This window comes from Lytechinus pictus, chromosome 2, assembly GCF_037042905.1.
Source record: "Lytechinus pictus isolate F3 Inbred chromosome 2, Lp3.0, whole genome shotgun sequence".
Taxonomy (NCBI): Eukaryota; Metazoa; Echinodermata; class Echinoidea; order Temnopleuroida; family Toxopneustidae; genus Lytechinus; species Lytechinus pictus.
In genome coordinates, this window is record NC_087246.1 from 11,673,433 (window position 1) to 11,692,762 (window position 19,330).

Genomic DNA, 19,330 nt, shown 5'->3' on the forward strand with positions numbered 1-19,330 from the left:
ATATTTCTGATACAGTTGTTTCATATTGCCAAGGTGATCACTGGAAATAAAAAGATAATGCATTCCACATTTCATAATATTACTAAGAAGAAAAAGAAGTACGGTACATTATTTTTATTCATTTTTTGTCTTTGTGTTTATACCATACCATGAGCTCATATGCATTGGAGAGAGCGCCGAGCGCGAGGGAAGAAGCTAGGCAGGCGGCGCGCCAGCGGGGCAGTTTTGACATGCCTAGTCTGGCCTGGCGCTGGCCGCCTACGGGGCATTATAAGTACGGTTCGGTCGATTGAATTGCGAGGCGCCGGGAAGTTAAACAAGAACAGCTGGGGATGTTGGATCAAAGACCTTATAATATTGTTGGATGTACTCCCAGTTTCATCTTTGTAAGTATGATAAGGACTTAATTATTGAATCAGCTGCAGACCTGCTAACTTGTACCGTACGGTACGGTAGGTATAAAAATTGCGTATTTTGCCAATGATCATTATTTGAACTTTACTAGCGCTTTCGTTTCGCATCCATTAATTTACGCCCGACGGTATAGCGCCGCATTCTCGGAGCTCGTCCAGAATGCTAGCTCGGCCACTAGTCCAGTGTTTCCACAGCTCCAAAATAAATTTCCCGAAACTGAATCCCAAATTTCCTGAAATTCATAAATATTTCCTGAAATTTTCAACTCTGATTTTAAACAAAAATCGGGCAATAATACAGCGAGTGTAAATTTGGTCCAGGTGGCCAAAATCATGGAATTTAGATTTTTTTGTGTTCACGCCCTCTTTAAAAATGGGAACGACATTACAGAATGCGAGCGCGGAGCGCGAGCGGAAAATTTTGAGCTACGTATGGAGGTAAAAAAATTACGTAAATATAACATGAATATTAATAGTTGCTATGTTTAATTGTTGTTTGATTGTAATTTTCGGATTTCCCGAAATTTCCTGGAATTTTTTCATTTCCCGAACCTTTCCTGGAAAAAGTCAAAATTTCCTGAAATTTCCCGAATTTCGGGAAGAGTGGAAACACTGCACTAGTCTGCAGGCACAGACCCTGATTGGAACTTTGATCAATGAGTGTGCCTCCACGCAAAGACTAGCACATACAAAACTTGCTGTTCCAATCCAGAGCGAGAGAGACTTCAGTACACAAGGCATGAGTAGGCTGCACATTCAGACCCTTAACTCGAGTGAAGGGTTTGCCCAGCAGACTACTCGGCCACGCCCCGGGGAACGCCCCCGCGAAGTGTTCAGTGAGTCTGTCGCAGTCCAGATCAGAGTCAGCCGATCCTCGGCTGAAAAACAGACCTCGTATTAATATTATGTTAAGCTGAGCGGAAGCGCACACTACATTTAATACCGAATTTGTGTTTCTTTATGGAGCCTATATTAGTCTAGATCTACTCACTTGAAGTTTGAACTTGCCCTTAGGTTTTGCCAGATGACTCACTCACTGCTAAAAAAAATGGAGAGAGAAAGTGGGGCTTTTATTTCATGATTTTTAAGCTGGAAAAGGCCTCAGATTTTTGCACATTCATTTTAGCAAACCAATTTTAGCTGCATTAATTTCAAACAAATTTATTCTCTGATGAGAATAAATATATGCATAATTTATGCATGTTTGCATGAAGTTTTCTAGTTTCAATTTCTCACGCTGAGAGGCCTACACGTTTTCATCCCAGGATATTAAACTTATTCAATGTTAAGTCTAGACGTAAGTTACAGATTCGTTCTATGCAATGTCTAGATTGATCAAGAGATGACAAGTCTTGAACCTTGAAGAGTAATCCCTTTCAGCAGCTTCAAAGCTATCCCGGGATGAAGTCTACATGTAATACAGCAAAGACAAATTAAGTCAAAGTTTGACTTTGACTGATATATGACAGAAATTGAGATAGATGCGACCGTCATGCTATTCCCAATGTGCACTGTGATTAATTAATTAGATATTGGAGAATAAGGCTGTGCAAAAACTTATCTGAAATTTGTCTGCTAATTAAAGTAAAATGTGTAATATTATTTCTGCCCAGAAAAACTTGTTATACTGCTCAAATTTCAAATAACAGTGTCATCAATTGACGACTGAAGTAATTGAGTATTCGAGAGGAAATGAAGTGACTGGGCAGGGTGAAAGATTGGATTAATTAACATCCAGGGGCCTGTTGCATGACGAGATGAGCGATACGTAGGAACGTCCTAGGACCATTCTTCCGAGATAGGAAGATTGGCGACAAATCAGCGCTTTCCGTTTCACGAAGGCAATTTTGTCTTCCAAGTCCGCGACATCGTTTGATATCGATAGTATCGGAAAAATATTTAGTCTTCATCGTCACCTGAACCTTTTATTTCTGAATGACGACTTTACATAAAATCCGAAATTTCAATAAAAGGAGATCAAATAATGTTTTATTTATTACTGATAGTAGAATTGATGTATGGAGCTTACTTTATGAGGTTAAAAGAGAAAAAAACTTTAAAGATTCACAAACATAACTAAATAAAATCGAAATTTTCATTATTTCCCTTATTTAGAACACGGTGTCTTTTTAGAGACACCTTTTATTGATATTTCAACGAAAGAGACCCTTGTCCGACATAAAAATTGATTTAACTAAGTAATTTCGACATTTATGAGTTCAATATTCTGTATTTTTATAGAATACTTGTATATAATGATAATTTTGCAAATTATGCGTTAATATGTTATTTGTTGAGGTAAATATAGGGTTTGAATGGAGTAAACAAAATCAACAGTGTCTGATTGTATGAGACTAAAAAGGAAAATATGAGAGGCTGCGTGTGAAAAATCTAATTTATTTATTTTATTTGTCAGATATAACGCAAGAAATACAAATGTGAGTGTTTAGAGTATAAACATAGCTCAGTTGCATGATGAGTAACAGAAGAAAATGAAAATATGAAAATTGCTGCAAACATGTCCAAGTGGATAAAGTAGTACTTTGCAATAATAATTAAAACATAGAAAAGGGTGTGAATCAATCCGCAATGGAAAAATACTTTTACAGAAATAATGCTAAATATGACAACGATCATAAACGCTGGTCATATTTAAAGATGATCACTTAATTTATGGAAGTTTATATAAGAATATAAGGTTTAAGAAATAACATAAAAGATTTAAAATGCGCCTCTTCGTATGGACTTTCCATAATCTTTTCTTTAATGAACTTATCTTCATTTGTAATGATTGTGATGGATTCGTAAGCTATATAGGCTTAATTTGTATCTTAAATTCAATATTAGCTGCAGGTTTTTTGTTTTGTTTCACTGTTTCAAATCCAACAATTAATTTTCATTGATTAAAATAAATCTCAGCAAAAAAAAATAATTATAATGAAAATAAAATAAAAATAAATAAACGATTTAGCATGTTTAACATCTTAGTTTTGTTTGTCTTGTTTTTTTTTTGCTGAATGTTATTGAACACGTTTCTTACCTTACATAATTTCTTTTAAAGAAATTTGTTGTTTATCTTTAATGAGAAAGCATGACTGGGGTCGGCTAAAGAGATATAGTGCCGCCCATTTCAAGTATTTCAAGTTTATTTTTTTAATAGAAAAGGGGTGGGGATAAGACGGAGGGAGAATAGAAGAAAACATATTATTTAAAAAAATATTTGGCCCTATACGTTACCCCCGGGAATAATACATGTACCCCGGAGAAGTTAAAATGACATCCGTTTTTGGTCGTCCTGTCGTGCAAAAAGACGACCTGAAATTGATGACAACTATAGCCCCCATATAAAACATAGCTTGGCACCATCCCAGATAAAATGCATCAGAGTGCAACCAAAAAAAATGTTTAGAGGTGATATGTCAGTGTGGCTTGCCGTAAATGCATTTTCTCTCAATGCCGACGGTGGCGGGCGGTGTGCAAAGAAGATCATGCCTACGTAGGACATGTCTGAAGGTGTCTTTCCAAGGACCATTCTTCGTATCGCCCAAATCGGCTTTGTGAAACAGTTGAGCGATATCTCGTTCTTACGTAGAATGGTTCTACGAAAGACCCTTTCATGCAACAGGCCCCAGATTCCTGAAAACTTTCCCCTACTGCTCAGACCTAAAAATCAGTATTAGGCCCTAGAGGAAAACAAAACCCAAGGAGAGAATCAGTCTTATTTTAAAGAACAAAATGATAGAAGCAATTTAAAACAAGTTTTGAAAAAATAGGTTTAAAGAAAGTTATGGAATTTTAAAAAGTCTTTCAATAATTTTTAGGGAAAAATTAGCAAACATGCTTCAAAATGGCAAATTTTGTGTACAAGTCTCCTTATGTTTTGTAAATTTTTCCCTTTACTTTACATATTTATGATTATCTCCTGACCTTGACATATGTGATGTGAATTTCATTTTCCTACAAACATACCAATACTTACGCTTTAGGCATGAGACTCCACCCCTCCCCCAAATCTCACTGTATATACATTACTCACAGTGCCTGTAATCTTATGCCTAGTCACAGAAAATCTTATGCATTCCTCCTGCTGAGGTATTTATCATTTGCATATATTATACCCATTTCCATTTTCCCATTTTGGTTGCATTTAATGACTGGATACTCCAGGGAGAATATCATAGGAACTCTTTACCCACTTGATGGCTTAATCATTTCTGTGGATCCAATAAATTGTTGTTTATGCAGGTGAAGAACAAATGTAAAAATGCTGGTTGGAAGGCTCTCCAGAAGTGTTCCATTGATGAGCAAGGCCCTCACACAGTGCAGATGTCCTTGTCATTCTAACCATCAAGCTGTTTCCCAAACCATGTCTGTAGCAAGGAACTATTCAGATAACAGGTATTATAAAGCCTATAACTATAGAATTCTGTAGTTTCCCATATGGTATGCTTTGTACAGGGAATATGTTCAATAAAGGACATGTGATAGCCCGGTATAGTGATCCACCTTTCCATAAGTTGTCAGATATTAAGCATCTTTGTGAGAATTTTTTTGGAATATGCACAAAATTGACAACTTTGGCTTAGATATATATAATTTGTAACATTAGAAATGTTAAACTAACAAAATTCACCCATCAAATTTAAAAGTTAAGTATTTAGACAATCTGATTTTATTGGACCGTCCTAAAAAAGTGATCCCTTTGATATACACTACAATTTTGATCAGTGGTCCTGCCTAAATATGAAGTTGAACCCTTCAAAAAAAATATTAAATTAATTTGAATTTAATTTAAATTTTCCAGTGATTTCCATATTTCAAAAGTTATTTCATTCCACCATCTGTGGACTGCACACATGAAATATTGGTCACCATAGGTTAATTGAGTTTTATGTGAGGGTAACATAAAGTTGCCTTGTTTACTATGTAAATTGTGACCATGAGTTTCGGATTCAACAATTTCTTCACATTTTGGTGTTTGATCATTCAGTGCTTTACTTGTATCTGGCAAACCTGTGGCAGGTTTTCATTTTAAACCTCTAGATCTACAAAGTTGTCAGGTTTTCTGAACCACTGTACGACAGATATCAATGAAATTAGGAATTGTTAGTTTTGTGAGTGAAGATGTATATTTTCTCTTCTTTTCAATTTCAGGTCTGTGAGTTTATCTTATGGTGTTCATGAACCAAAGCGGGTAACAGATTCTAGTTATCACCCAGTGCTTGTCTTACATGGTGTGTATGGATCTCGGAAAAATTGGGAGTCTTTGGCAAAACGTATGGCATTGGAGCTGTCCAGACCAGTAAGTAGGACTACAGATGGGTACCATCAAGTAGATACATATTTGCAATCAAAATACACCATTTTGTCTGAATCATCCAAACACATTCTGTGTTGAGGTATATGTACACCTACATAAGGAATGCAACTATACACAACAAAAAAAGTAAGTCCCCCCTAAATCAAATTGCTGTAACTTTTGAACGGAATTATTTTGAGATATGATATTTCTTAGGTGGTTTTCTACACTCATTAAACAACTCCTGGTGAAAAATGAGATTGATCGGTTGAGTCATGCATGAATAATTAAAGATTGGATTAAAAATGGCCATTTTTGAAAGTCACAAGAGTCGTTTTTCAGATTGTGCAAATACAAAGTTGGGCAAAAGTTGTTTTTAGGTGAATTTTATGGTGTTATGCTGTTTTACTTTACATCATTTAGCCACTCCACACACAATTTTGATATCGTATGTTCATGGTTGAGTGAGCACAATGTATTGCAGGGGCCACGGCAGCGGGGGGGGGGGGTTCAGCCCCCCTCCCCCACTTTTTTCCAAAAGCATGTACAAAAATGTAAAAATGACCGTACGATTGTGATTTTTTTGCATGGTCAGCCCCCCCCCCCCACTTTGAAAACCGTTCCGCGGCCCCTGTATTGTGACGTATTATGATAATATCCTCTACAACTTGTTAGATCATGTTAAAATTTGAAAATGTTGGTGTCTCCCCCGATTATAGGCCTCTCCTCCATTTTAGAATTTTGGATCCACCACTGATTTGTCCATAAATTAAACTGATCATGAGAAATTGTAAGGAAAGAATACATTTATGCAGTATAAAGAGTATTTATTCCTAATTTTTTGCTCGCTCAACCATGAAAATGTTTAAAGTTCGGAAATTATGTGTTGATAGAAATGATGGATGATAAAAACACAGCGATTAAAGTCACATTTGAAACCGAATTTGCCCCCAAAATTCACTTTATTACCCTTTAAAATGAGTCTGTGACATTGAAAATACCAATTTCCCCACTTTGATGCGTGCTCACTCATCCATAAATAAACAAATCGATTTCATTTTTGCACAGAATTCTGCCCATGGGTTGATAAACATTACTACCAAATGACATTAAAAAAGACAGCCTTGAAAAAAAGTTCCACCATATTGAATAAGGGGTTACGTATTTTTAAACTTATGCACCCATAATGTACACAAGTCTATGAGAGAGGAAGTCAACATTCTAACAAATATGAAATGAGGGTTTGTTTCATGGACGGTTTTTGTTACTTTTGCCAACAGTTATTTCATGAAACTTCGCACATGGCTTCAGAGTAACACTATCCAAAAGGCGCGCACACCAAAATAACCATTCGATACGGCACAGAGTGGGGCCAAGGCCTTGAACTTTTTTCTCATTTGCATAATTTTCGAATATTGTGTGCTCACTGATGCATTAAACATCGGGATTTTCATAAAAATCAAATCAAATGAACTATGCATGGAGGTTTGTGACAGATATCCATAGTTACAAATTGCATTTTTTCCAATAACGTAAAAAAGAGCTAATCACATTCCACATGTTCATTCAAGCGTGAACGTTTAATTAAACGCCTTTGAATCATTGAAGCATGTTAATTGGTCATGAACATAACGAAAAAGATGAGAAAATAGCATTTTCAGTTACCAAAATGAAACAATACATGCTTATGATATTTGAAAATCGTATTTTTTGTATTCAATAAATGTTTATTGAACCGTGAAACGATGAATATTGCTGAAGATACTCTTCCCAAAAATAACTGTCATCATATTCTATCATTTTTATTTATAGAAATGTGTAAAACATCCAATTATAGCAAATTTGGACTTGTGTTTATTCAACCGTGAAATTTAGACAAAAAAGTTGTATCGTCTTTTAGAAAGTACCTTTTACAAGCCTTCTGACTATTTTTCATGATGAGAATGTGGAATTAGTTCCAATAAAATGGAATCAAAGTAATGATATTTGGCCTGTGACTTTTGAAAAGTGACATTTTTGCCTTCTGACGGTGCTCACTGAAGCATGACGTAAAATATGTCCATAACATTTACTCAGAGGATAGCTTATAAAATTACCTACACGCTCATGTAAAAATATATTAAAAACTCGCATTGGTTCGGAAATTATTGATGTTTGTTTAAGGGGGGACTTACTTTTTTTGTTGTGTATATATATCGTAATAAAAGAGTCAGACTGTTCATCCTTCTTTGGGATTGAGCCTTTGGGGCTTGTCTGTATGCATTATGATATATGGCATAGTAGCTGGATTTGTTGATGGATCTTTGTCTTGTAGAATATTTATTTGCTTGGTGATTTCTTCTATGTGTAGTAAATAAAAATAGAATTAAATGAATCTGACAAATGTAGGCTTTGCCTTTTTGGTGAAATGAAATGAAGAATAAAAGAGGGGGGTTGACCAGGCCATACAACTGGGAAAAAGAGTGGCCCGGATAAATAATGGAAGCATAAGCATAGTCAAGACTTTTCATGAAATGCAAATAATGTGAGATATCTGTGAATAGGCCTGTCTACTAAGTGATTAAAATCTATGGATGCTTCTTTTCTAGGAGCCTAGTAATGAGGGGATTGCGTATCTTGTCAACAATACTGTACAATAATTCAAATCCAGTTTGCATACATTACTTGTTGCTCTGTCTGGTAGGCCTCAGAGAGTTTTCATGTCAAGGACAACTTAGGTTAAAGAAGTATACAATATGAAATTGGAATACATAGTAAACAGGACAATTGGGCGATGCATCGCAGCACTGTAACAGATATACACACAACACATTATCATCATAATCATCATCATTATCATCATCTTTTAAATCTGTCTTATTGAATTATCTTTAATAGATTGTGACCATTGATGCTCGGAACCATGGCCAGAGTAGCCATTCAGCTATCATGAACTACGAAGCAATGGTCAATGATATTTTATCACTGTTGGAGCTTGATCTCATGACGGATCGATGTGACCTCGTGGGGCACAGCATGGGAGGTCGCACTGCAATGGCTCTTGCACTGTCTCATGTAGGTTAACTATGTGTGATCAAATAGGTTCCATTTAAAAGAATTTGTTTAAATCAGGATGCATTCAAGCGTGAAGTAAGCAAGATCAATTGTCTCTCTTAATAATTGTTTTCCTTGCATCAATCTTTATTTTAGGTTTGTGAAAGGAACTCTTGCCCCTTGTTTAACGTGTTGTGTGATGAAATTGATCCCACGTTAGTATTGATTTGAAAATGAATCTATCACAGCTATAAGAAGTTTTACTCAGGAAGGATATTTGTATAGTCTCAACCAGACATATTGTTTGCTCAGTTTATGCACGTGATATGGTCTTAATGCAAGAGTGTATTCATTCTCATTTTAATGATATCAACCCCCTATCACATTTGTCACTAGTTTTCATCCAACTTATTCTTAGCACAAGCACACTGAACCCTGCTTTTCATGACAGTGGGTCTCAGTACATCAAAACTCAATGTATGCTATTCATATCTTTGTAATTATGGTAATAATTATGGTAATTGCTTATGTAGCAATTGGCAGAATGTTTCATAATTCTAGTATTTTAAAAAGAAATGTCCAATTGTACCTAAAACTCATTAAACCTTTGTTTGTTGCTTTATTTTATTGTAGCCTGAAGTCCTGAACAAGCTTGTGGTTGTTGATGTCACCCATAAAGCTGTTGAGACTGGCAGAGATACAGTTAGCTACATCCAAATCATGAAAGATGCCAAGCTGGATCATTCTGTGTCTTTGAGTCAGGCTAAGAAGGATTTGAATGTACAGCTACAACCTGAGATTCCAGTAAGGTTACGATGGTTTACAAACAATAGGCCTTCACTAAAATTAATGATTTGATGATAGTGATATCTAATACATTTTTTGTTGTTTACTTTCATTGTATTTCATTTCAATTTATTCAATTCTCAAGACAGTAGTATACAAGCACTTTATTTGGTAAACTATTGACAGATAGTGATGATAATGCTAATAATGGCAATGGTGACATGATGATATTGATGGTGATGATTATGATGAAAGCAATGCTGATGATGATGACAAAGACAATGGAGATGATGGTAGTAATGATAATGATGATATGATATAATATGATGAGCTTTATGATTATGATGAATACAATTTTAGAATGATATTGAGGAAGAGGAGAGAGGATGTTCATCAATTTATTAAATTTTACTCCATATTTCACAGGATACTGGTGTACGGAACTTTTTACTAACCAACCTAATCCAGGAGAATGGTCATCTTAGATGGAGGGTTAATCTAGATGCTATTGGAGAAAACATGGAGCATCTAAAAAGGCTCCTTATACCACCAGGAGCATGCTACACAGGAGATACACTCTTTATAGGAGGATCTAATTCTATCTACCTCAGGTAATAGGATTTTTTCTATTAATATTCCTTGATTATACAGCTGCTTTTTGGCAATATGTTTAGATGGATAAACACAGGCTTTTATGGAATAAAATGAATAGAGCTGCGAACTAGTACTGATTTTCAGTATTTAGTACTGAAAAATGAGAAGTATATATACTGATGGTTTTATTGAAAATACATATTTTTTAAAGTTTAAGCTTTATGTGTTATCCTATGCTATTTCTTTAAAAAAAATAGTGATTTCCTCACCAAAATACTGATTTTCAGCTTTTAAAATACTGATATATTCTTGGTCAGGTTGGTAGAGCATAAAGAGGGTTTTGACACTTATTTGATTGTATAACAATAGACCAATAGCATTGCTAATGTATTATTGTACTGAATTGTGTAGTGATATAACACCATTTATAACAGTGCTACTATGTGCCTGTACCTAAAGGATTATACGGTGTATTATGTAAAAAGGAAAATATATATGGTGTAGTATATAAAAAGGAAAATATATATCCTAATTCCTATGTTTTCTCTCTATTTCCCCCTCCATCGTCTCTGTTATTCCAGACCTGAAGACTATCCAGAGCTCAAGAATCTCTTCCCCAATGCCAGTTTTAAATCTATAGAGGGTGCTGGTCACTGGGTCCATTCTGAGAAGCCTGCAGAGTTTCTTCAAACCATTCTTCCATTTCTCAAGGATTCTTCATGACGTTATGTGTGGAGTGAGCTATTGGGATTCTAACGGTTCTGCTGAAAACAAAAACAGGGTAATGTGGAGAACAGGCTACAAATTGAAGAAAACATTAAATGTGATATTGTGTTTTGCCAGTCATTCTTAGTTTTAACACTGACACAGCAATTAACCTGGCCATTGATGTAATGGATTGATAGGTTCTTTACCGTTTTTTTAATTCTGTCATTTGAAATGTGTAACTTAAGAAGATTTTTTTTATAGAGGTTTTACAGTTAATGAATAACAGTAAATATTAAAGGTAAAGGCATGTATCAACATTTTCACTTTCTTGCTTTCTCTGGCCAATCAAATTCAGTAGTATTTCCAGTAAAGTCAAGTCTTTCCAGTTTTCAATGTTGTCTCATGTAAACGAATTCCCCATTATTATACCTATTTGTATGCTTGAAATCTGAGACGTGCAAGGTGAATCACAATCATAGAGTTGCTTGTGTCCACTGTGGGTAAAGAGCATATATTTAGTTGTAACCTCCATCTCTTGTAACCTCCATCATAGGAAACACCAAATGTGGATTAGAGTATGAAGAAATATGCCACACTTTTGCTACTTCTGTATTTCAATTTCATTTATAATAATAAAAGGTTAAAATTTAAATTCAGTAGCGTTAAGAGAGGTGAAATATCAAGAATTATTACGTTTAGAGTTTGGACATTATTTTTTAAATGATTGATGAAAATAATAAAATATTTCCTTTGTATGCAGAGGTACTGTGTCTCTTTTAAGAGGCATTTTTTCAACTTTATCTTGACTGCTGGCAATTACACATAAAATATGATTAGAAAGAGAGGAGAAAACAAGGCTGGGGAAAAATATTCCATTTTAAAGTGCAATGTATTTGCTGTTCCTTAATGAAAGCCATTAAACTTAAATTGATCATTGCACTCTAAATTGGCAACACAATGTGAATGAAACAAAATCATAATTTAAGGATTAAAAACTTATAAATAAAATCCAGAGGAGTGGAAACTTATCCACTTTGACAATAAAATAATTGGGTTCCTCTATGAAATGCTCCTACACCCTAGATTGGGGTGTTTTTCCATGCTTATACATCCAATATCTTGCATTTGTATTATCACTGGAAGTTTTCCTTGCCAACAACTCAAATCAATTGCTCCATTTTGAGTATTCTGTATGGATTATGACACCCATATTATATGTTTTCTTGAAAATACAAATTCCTCAAGTTGTATTACTTCCCACTCTATTGTGAATTTACAGTATAACATGCTTGAATGTAACTCAAATGAAAACAATGGGCACAAATCTTATAGAAGAAATGCAAGTTTATTCACAGTTAAAGATAGAGAGCAGTAAATATTACAGCTACCACCAGAAGACAAAACAATCTAGAAAACATTGTGTTTATCATTTTACAACATTTATGTGCACACGAGCATTACTAGACAGCCATTTAAATCCTGGATCAGGAACTTTGTTGTATGTTATTCTCAGGTACCATTCTTTTTATATTAGTATGATACAATTGCCAACTTTTGGATCTTGATCAGAGGTGTTTTGTTAATCACAAATATCCTGAACAGAAGGGAGACACAACATTTGCTTCTGCCACAATTGTTCCTGCGACAAATTATCCGGTGTGTATATCTCAGAGGGCATAGGGTTAAAGTTAGGATTGTAATAGAGTTTTTTGTTCAGAATAATGTAGATTATGATCAGGATTTATATAATTTGGAGGTTAGGTTTTATATTTGGCTTAACGTGCAGATTTTCAATCGCAGCAATTTTCGCCAGAGCAAATGTCCTGGAGACGTTCAGAAGTGCAGTTGACATATAATTGGTACAAAGTTGATTGACATTATATTGCTGCTTATTTTACATGTATTGATTATATTAATATTAATTTATATATTATATTAAATAATATTTATTGACTTTATCATTTTAGTACTATTTTGTTCCTCATTGGTTGTGTCTATTTAAAGTCTGCAGAGTAAAGGAAAAGAGTGAACAGGGAATAGGAAGAGAAATGGGAGAGCCCATGGTATAGGGAGATGGGGAGAGAGAGAGAAGGTGAGAAACCGTAAGAGATTGAAAAATAAATGAGGGGAGAGAGGAACGAAGGAGAAATTTTGAGTGGTGGTGAGAAAAGCAAAGTAAAAAGGTAGATGAGGAAGAGAGAGAAGAGGGGCTGACAAGAAGATGATTTTTTTTAAAGAGATTTTGAGGGTATGGGCTGATGAAAGAATACACTCAATAATAGAGAGATTGACAGAAAAGTGAAGAGACTTAATGAACATGTTACTGAAGAGTAAAATATGACAAAACAGGTAGCCTTGTTTAAGGGCAGAAAGAGAGAGAACTCTCTGAGGCAATGTGAATGAGGGAAGAGAACAAAAAGATGAGTAAATGGAATGAAAGTGAATATGTGAAGTGCATGATGAAAAAAAAAGAAGGAAAAAAAAGAAGTATGCAAAAGGGAATAATTGGAAAGTTTGCTATAATTTTTTTTAAAATCCCAATTACAGTATAATTTCAAATAACTCCCTCATTAAACATCTGTTAGAATGCCAAAGCTGACAACCACAATATAATCAAATGCATACATCAAGAAATCTGGCACAGATGCTGAAGTTATTGAAAATATGAAAAAATTTAGGAATAATTCCCCAAAGCAGATTTTAATCCAATATCCCTTTCTGTCATTTTTCATTAAAATACAGACAAAAAATTGCTGATTTTTCACAATCATGATGATCAATAAATTTCAACTAACTTTTGAAAGTTATATCTTAGCATATTAGCTCAGGAACATAGGGAATATTGGGAGCTGACAGATCAATGAGTTTTACACCAAATTATGTTCCCTTTTACCCACTCAACACATGGACCAGTTGTACAATGAAGTAAACACAATTTTTATTGCCAAAGCATTAAAAACCAACATCTCTATTCTTATTACATATTGCAACTATTACTTTTGTGATTAGCACTACAAAACCATCTTGATTGCACTACAACAACCCATACTCTGATACCAATACACATTCACTAATATCAAAGCACAGCAGATTGCTCTAAGAGATATTGCAATTTATCCACAAACATGACCGTAAATCAACTATAATTCTAAAAAAAAGCCACAATAAATAGCCTAATAATCATTAATTCAATTGTAATAACCTTAATCTAGTAAAACCAAGAACAAGGAACTACATAGTAATGAGAAAATAGTACATGTTCTATAATCATTTCGCTATGGCCAATTTGCAAGGAATGCCAATGCTGAAAACAAAAATTGTGGAAACTTGAAATGTCTGCAAGATTCATTTTGGAACACCTGGTGTGAAGTGTGAAGAAAAAAAATAGAAAGAGTTGCAGAATACCTAGCCTATGATATAGGCGGAGGCTGCAGCTTTTATCTTTGCCCTTATACGAGTCTGATGCTATTACGCGAAACACCAGCAATAGCCTGATATGGAAGACTACGAATACTTCTGTCTTGTGTTACTTGTCATTTTCTTTTTATCGACCAGGATTCGGTGCACGTTTTTCATAACGAAAAACTGCCAACAGACATTAATTGATTAAAGAAAACAAGTAATACAAGACCAGACTGTATAGGCTATCACATCAAGCTATTGTGGATGTTTCACGTAACAGCATCAGAATTGTATTAAAGGTAAAGACATACCGTAAGCTGCAGCATCTGCCTTGATTATTGGCTACAATTACCTCAACCACATCAGTGTAGACAACCTACTTTCAGAATGAGGCATGTGTGTACATACACACAGTAGCCAGATAATGGTAGCTTATTCAGCAACAAAGCCATTTATTAATGATACTGCAGAATTACTTTCAATACCGGAAAAAAATAATCAAAGCTTTAACGTTATGAACAATGGCCATTTTTATCTCATTAACATTCCTTGCAAATCCAGAGCATGCTAGCTCAAACGGAACGTAAATCTTCAAAGCAAAAATATCCCTTTACCCCTCTGATATAGTACATATTAAATAGATAAAAATCTGAAAATAAATTCAAAAATAATTTTCATTTCCATTATGTTACACAATGAGTGCCAAAATATACATATCACTGATTCATAATTTTCAATAAAGATAATATATATATATTGTATCACACCTAATGGCTGCTTCACAAAGATTAAAGTTGTACTTATAGCAGCACTTATCCTAGCTGTTGCATTATATCAAACAGCATTGGCAAGACCTTTAAAAAAGGTGATGTCCATCATTTTCTACAGCTTCTTAGAATGAAGGAATCCCTTTCACCATATCTGATTTCCATTGATTTTCTTACAAAGAAATTGAAGGACTTAATGGCATAATCAGGGTTTCAACTGAAAAGGTATAGTTAAAAGTGGTTCAGGGTCTAGTTCAATTGATAGTCACATTTGTTAGTACAAAATTGTACTATCAAATCAATTGATACATTGATTTAACAATCAATTGTTAAAATCTGTTCTACGATCGAATACTAAGCTTAAGCTAAGAATTATGAAACACAGATCTTTGTAAAGTTTCCTAAGAGTAACTAATGGGTAGTCAACCAGCGATATTCCATACTAAATATTGTATGCACATTGGCAATTTTAAGAAAGGCTAAGTCCAACTGAACTCATTGTGAAACTGCCTCATTAATTGTTTTACATCTACAGTTTGTCTGTGGACCAACATTCCAAGCAGCCCTATGGTTTAAATGAATTGCAACAGTAATTATCTCTGCCAGGTTTGGGGGTGTTGTTTGAAGGGGGTGTAGAAAATATCAGGGAAATGTGAGTTTTAATCACTGCAATTGTAAACTCCAATTTGCCAGTTATGATAACTTTCCTTTTCTACACTTATACAAAACTAGACAGGGTTAAAGTAACATCAATGAAGAAGCACGATCCAAACTGATAAGTTTATCATCAGCTCTCTGAATGATACAGAATCATTATCTCACAGATAAATTTATTACAATAATAACATTCTGTTGATGATGAATGCATCACTGATATTAGCTTCATACATCTGTTCTTTAGAAAATCCTACATTGTACTGTTCGAGTTCACATTTCACTATTAAATATTAATGGAATTTAAGTTCTTAATTGAGTTGTACCAGTAAGCCCAATGGGGACTTCTAGACTTAATAACATTAAAAATATTTATCTAGATAAATTACGTCGAGTCCTTGTCATATATTTATAATGTTGCTAAACACACCTTTTTTTTCTTGTAACTATACAGAATAGTACTATCCACATACCATCCTAATACATGCATTCATTATACAGTGCTTCATAAAACCTTACACTTGTTCATGTGTGCCTTTTTACAAATCTTGTCAAAGGTGGTGGTGAAATGTCCTTTTTAAAATATATTTTTGAGGGTTTTTTCTCACATTGATAGATACAGTACATCCCTACTTTTAAAGGACAGCCTTTCTCTTTACATACATGTCCATTAATTTTTACATGGATTTATACACTATCAAGCCTGGCTCAGATAGAGAGAGGTAAGCACCAGAAACTAATGAAGAATTGTGTATCATACACCCATAGGAAAATAGCCTAAAGTGCGGAGGTTCAACTGGCAGTGGAAGGCCTAATGATGAATATAGCTTTGGAGAATGTGTATCTATAAGATGCTAAGGTGAGGATTAAAATAAAGAACCTTGACAAAAATTGTGCATTTTGAATAAATTTACATTAATTTGGTTTTAAAGTCACAAATAGCAAATAGTTTTGTTGAACTTTGTCAGATGAATCTGCAGTTGTGATTATCATTGTTTTAATTTCAGAGCTTACTAGTATATTTGATTGCAATTTTCTTTAATTCAATGTGGGATTTAAACCTTTTTTACCCACCTACCTTATTTCCTTAACCCTTTGAACCCTGAATTATTTGGGGCTGTTGTGACCCATACCCTGAATTATTTGCACATCAACCACAATCACAAAATCCCATGATTCGAGCCCCACGCATGATCCCCCCCCCCCCCCCACCAGTACTTGGCCTGACCTGGTCTGGCTTAAGTTGTTTGGCTTCCTGTATACCTAGTCTACCAACAAAAATATCATCTTTAGTGTCTGTTTTATCCTCAAAATCACTGATTTGACTGAAGGAAGATTATCAATAGCTTCTCCACAGGAGACTTGCCTAATACTTCGCCGTCTATTACCGCACATTCCACACTAGCCTCCTCAGAGGAGCAGTATGCTTTGGTCATTTTTTACGTTAAAACCTGAAATTAATACCAATCTTGACTGAATATCCTTAAACGTACTAGAAAGATGATATCACTTTTAAAAGAACATCCGACATTTGGAAGCCATGTTTTCTAGTCACATGGCTTCAGGCTGGTATTCCAGCCTATTGGGTATTTGTAAGTTCACTGCGTGGCCGGTATTCTTGCCTATCAGGTTCAAAGGGTTAAGTACTTAGTACATAGCTTCACTGCTAGAAATTTAATTAATTTAAAACTCCTAATCAGGGAGGGGGGGAAGTGCCTTGGATACAAGATACAGATATTTTTGGTAATCATAGCAACAACAACACCAAAACATTATTCCATTACATATCTGAGCCAGGCTTTGGGCTTCATATTTCTATGAAAGGAAGTCCGCAAATTTTTATAAAGTGTCACATGACATATAGCACCTCATGCTCTGTTTCTTTTTATACATAGAGGGCAATATATTTTTATCTTTACAAACAGGGCAAGAACAGAGTTCAATTTTGGTAAGACTTTGAGGAATTTCAGATCCTTTACAAATAAATCTTTAAAAAAAGAATATATTTCCCTATACAAATTTACACCAAAATCATTTCATTTACAATTTGGACAAATAATTTACATATGGACCTCATTGTTCCAATATGGATGGCCCCGGGGAACAACTTATTGTACATATTTAAACGGTAAGCCCTATGAATTTGTTTGTTTTTGTACTTTACAAATATCACATTTCTCTCATGTACATATATGCACAACATATACCTGTCCTTGCAGACGTTCTTTTTACATCACACAGAAATGGACAAATTATTATAATGGACGCCTATATTGCACAAAACAAACTGTAATGTGTACATTTCTTTGTACGGAAAATATAAATATCTAAATTTCCTTCAAATCAGATTTGAATTACATATTTTTATTCATAAATATATCCTTTGCTGCTAGCTGCTGTTACACACATGACACATTTTCATCTCATATTTCAGTTAGGACAATCATATCACTGACCATTATCAGCTTTTTACTGCAAAACACAAGAACATTCATATACATATAACTATTCTATAACACTAACAAACATTAACATTTTTACCTATAATGAGCATAAAGAAACAAACTGTTTGACAATGGATTGGAGAAACAATCAAGACATTAAAATCAATGATTTAGTATTTTTTAGTACAATTATTTGCCAAAAAATGTAAATCCTAAATTCCAAGTACCATATTTATATTATCATATTTGCAATTAAGTTATCTCTGCACACAAAATTCTGAATTGAAATTTCCTCTAGTTTGATTAAGTAACACTTAAAATTTCATAATTTGTAGTTTGCAATTACAGGGCGAACTAGATTGGACATTCTCGAAACAAAAACCAAAAAAAATCACCCACCCAACAATTAAATGTGAAATAAAAGAATCATAATAGCTTAGCAGCACACATTCTCCCACACACTATTCATCTATATGCAAATCCAAAAATAAACTCAACTAAAACTAGATAAAGTTTTCTGCATACATATCACTTTCTATTAAAATCAAATCAAAAGATCAGTTTGTATCACATGATATGATACTACAGGATATAATTTTCCCCCTACTTATCAATTTACACTTAGCATTTTAGGCACTACACATTATACATACATGTGCTACAATTTTTTTTCTTCATATTTGCACAATCTCACAGACACTTTTTTTTTTTTCCTTTTTAATTTTTTTCTTCAATTTTCATTTTTTTCTTTTCAAAACCATTTCATAGTTTTTACATCACACCAAAGGCTATCATGTTACAACTATTTACTACAGTATGATTTTATAGTGAGAATACAATTTGCCATTATTTTAAAACTTTCTTTTTCAATTGAGCCGAAAAAGACCCCACAAATTTCTGATTTAAATAATTGAAAGACACAGTGCAAATCTATCAAAATCATTCATTTTGTCAGGATATATACATCCTAGTATTAGTAAGGCATTTTTGTTACATTTTTTACTTTTTTTAAATTTTGACATACATTTTTGCAAACATCAAAGAGCAGTGCTAGTTTTATAACCCATTGCAAGTGCATTCATAACCCACAAATAACTGCGTTCACAGCCATTGCAAAAGCATTTGTACAACTAAAGTAAACATGCTATTAAGTAAATTATTCATTTAGATTTTCACACTGACGTGGGTACTATGTGATGTGGAATGTTTCTACTGGTTTTAGTTTTAAAC

General features: G+C 34.1%; 1 protein-coding gene across 1 annotated transcript; it reads left to right on the forward strand.

Annotated features, from left to right (window-relative positions):
* The first annotated feature begins 157 nt into the window (after positions 1–157).
* LOC129275615 (sn-1-specific diacylglycerol lipase ABHD11-like) lies at positions 158–12,791 on the forward strand. Its single transcript, XM_054912132.2, has 7 exons — positions 158–386; positions 4,659–4,811; positions 5,568–5,715; positions 8,590–8,766; positions 9,379–9,549; positions 9,958–10,142; positions 10,707–12,791. The coding sequence occupies exons 2-7, from the start codon at positions 4,678–4,680 to the stop codon at positions 10,846–10,848; spliced, it is 957 nt and encodes a 318-aa protein (XP_054768107.2). The 5' UTR covers positions 158–386; positions 4,659–4,677; the 3' UTR covers positions 10,849–12,791.
* Positions 12,792–19,330: the final 6,539 nt, after the last annotated feature.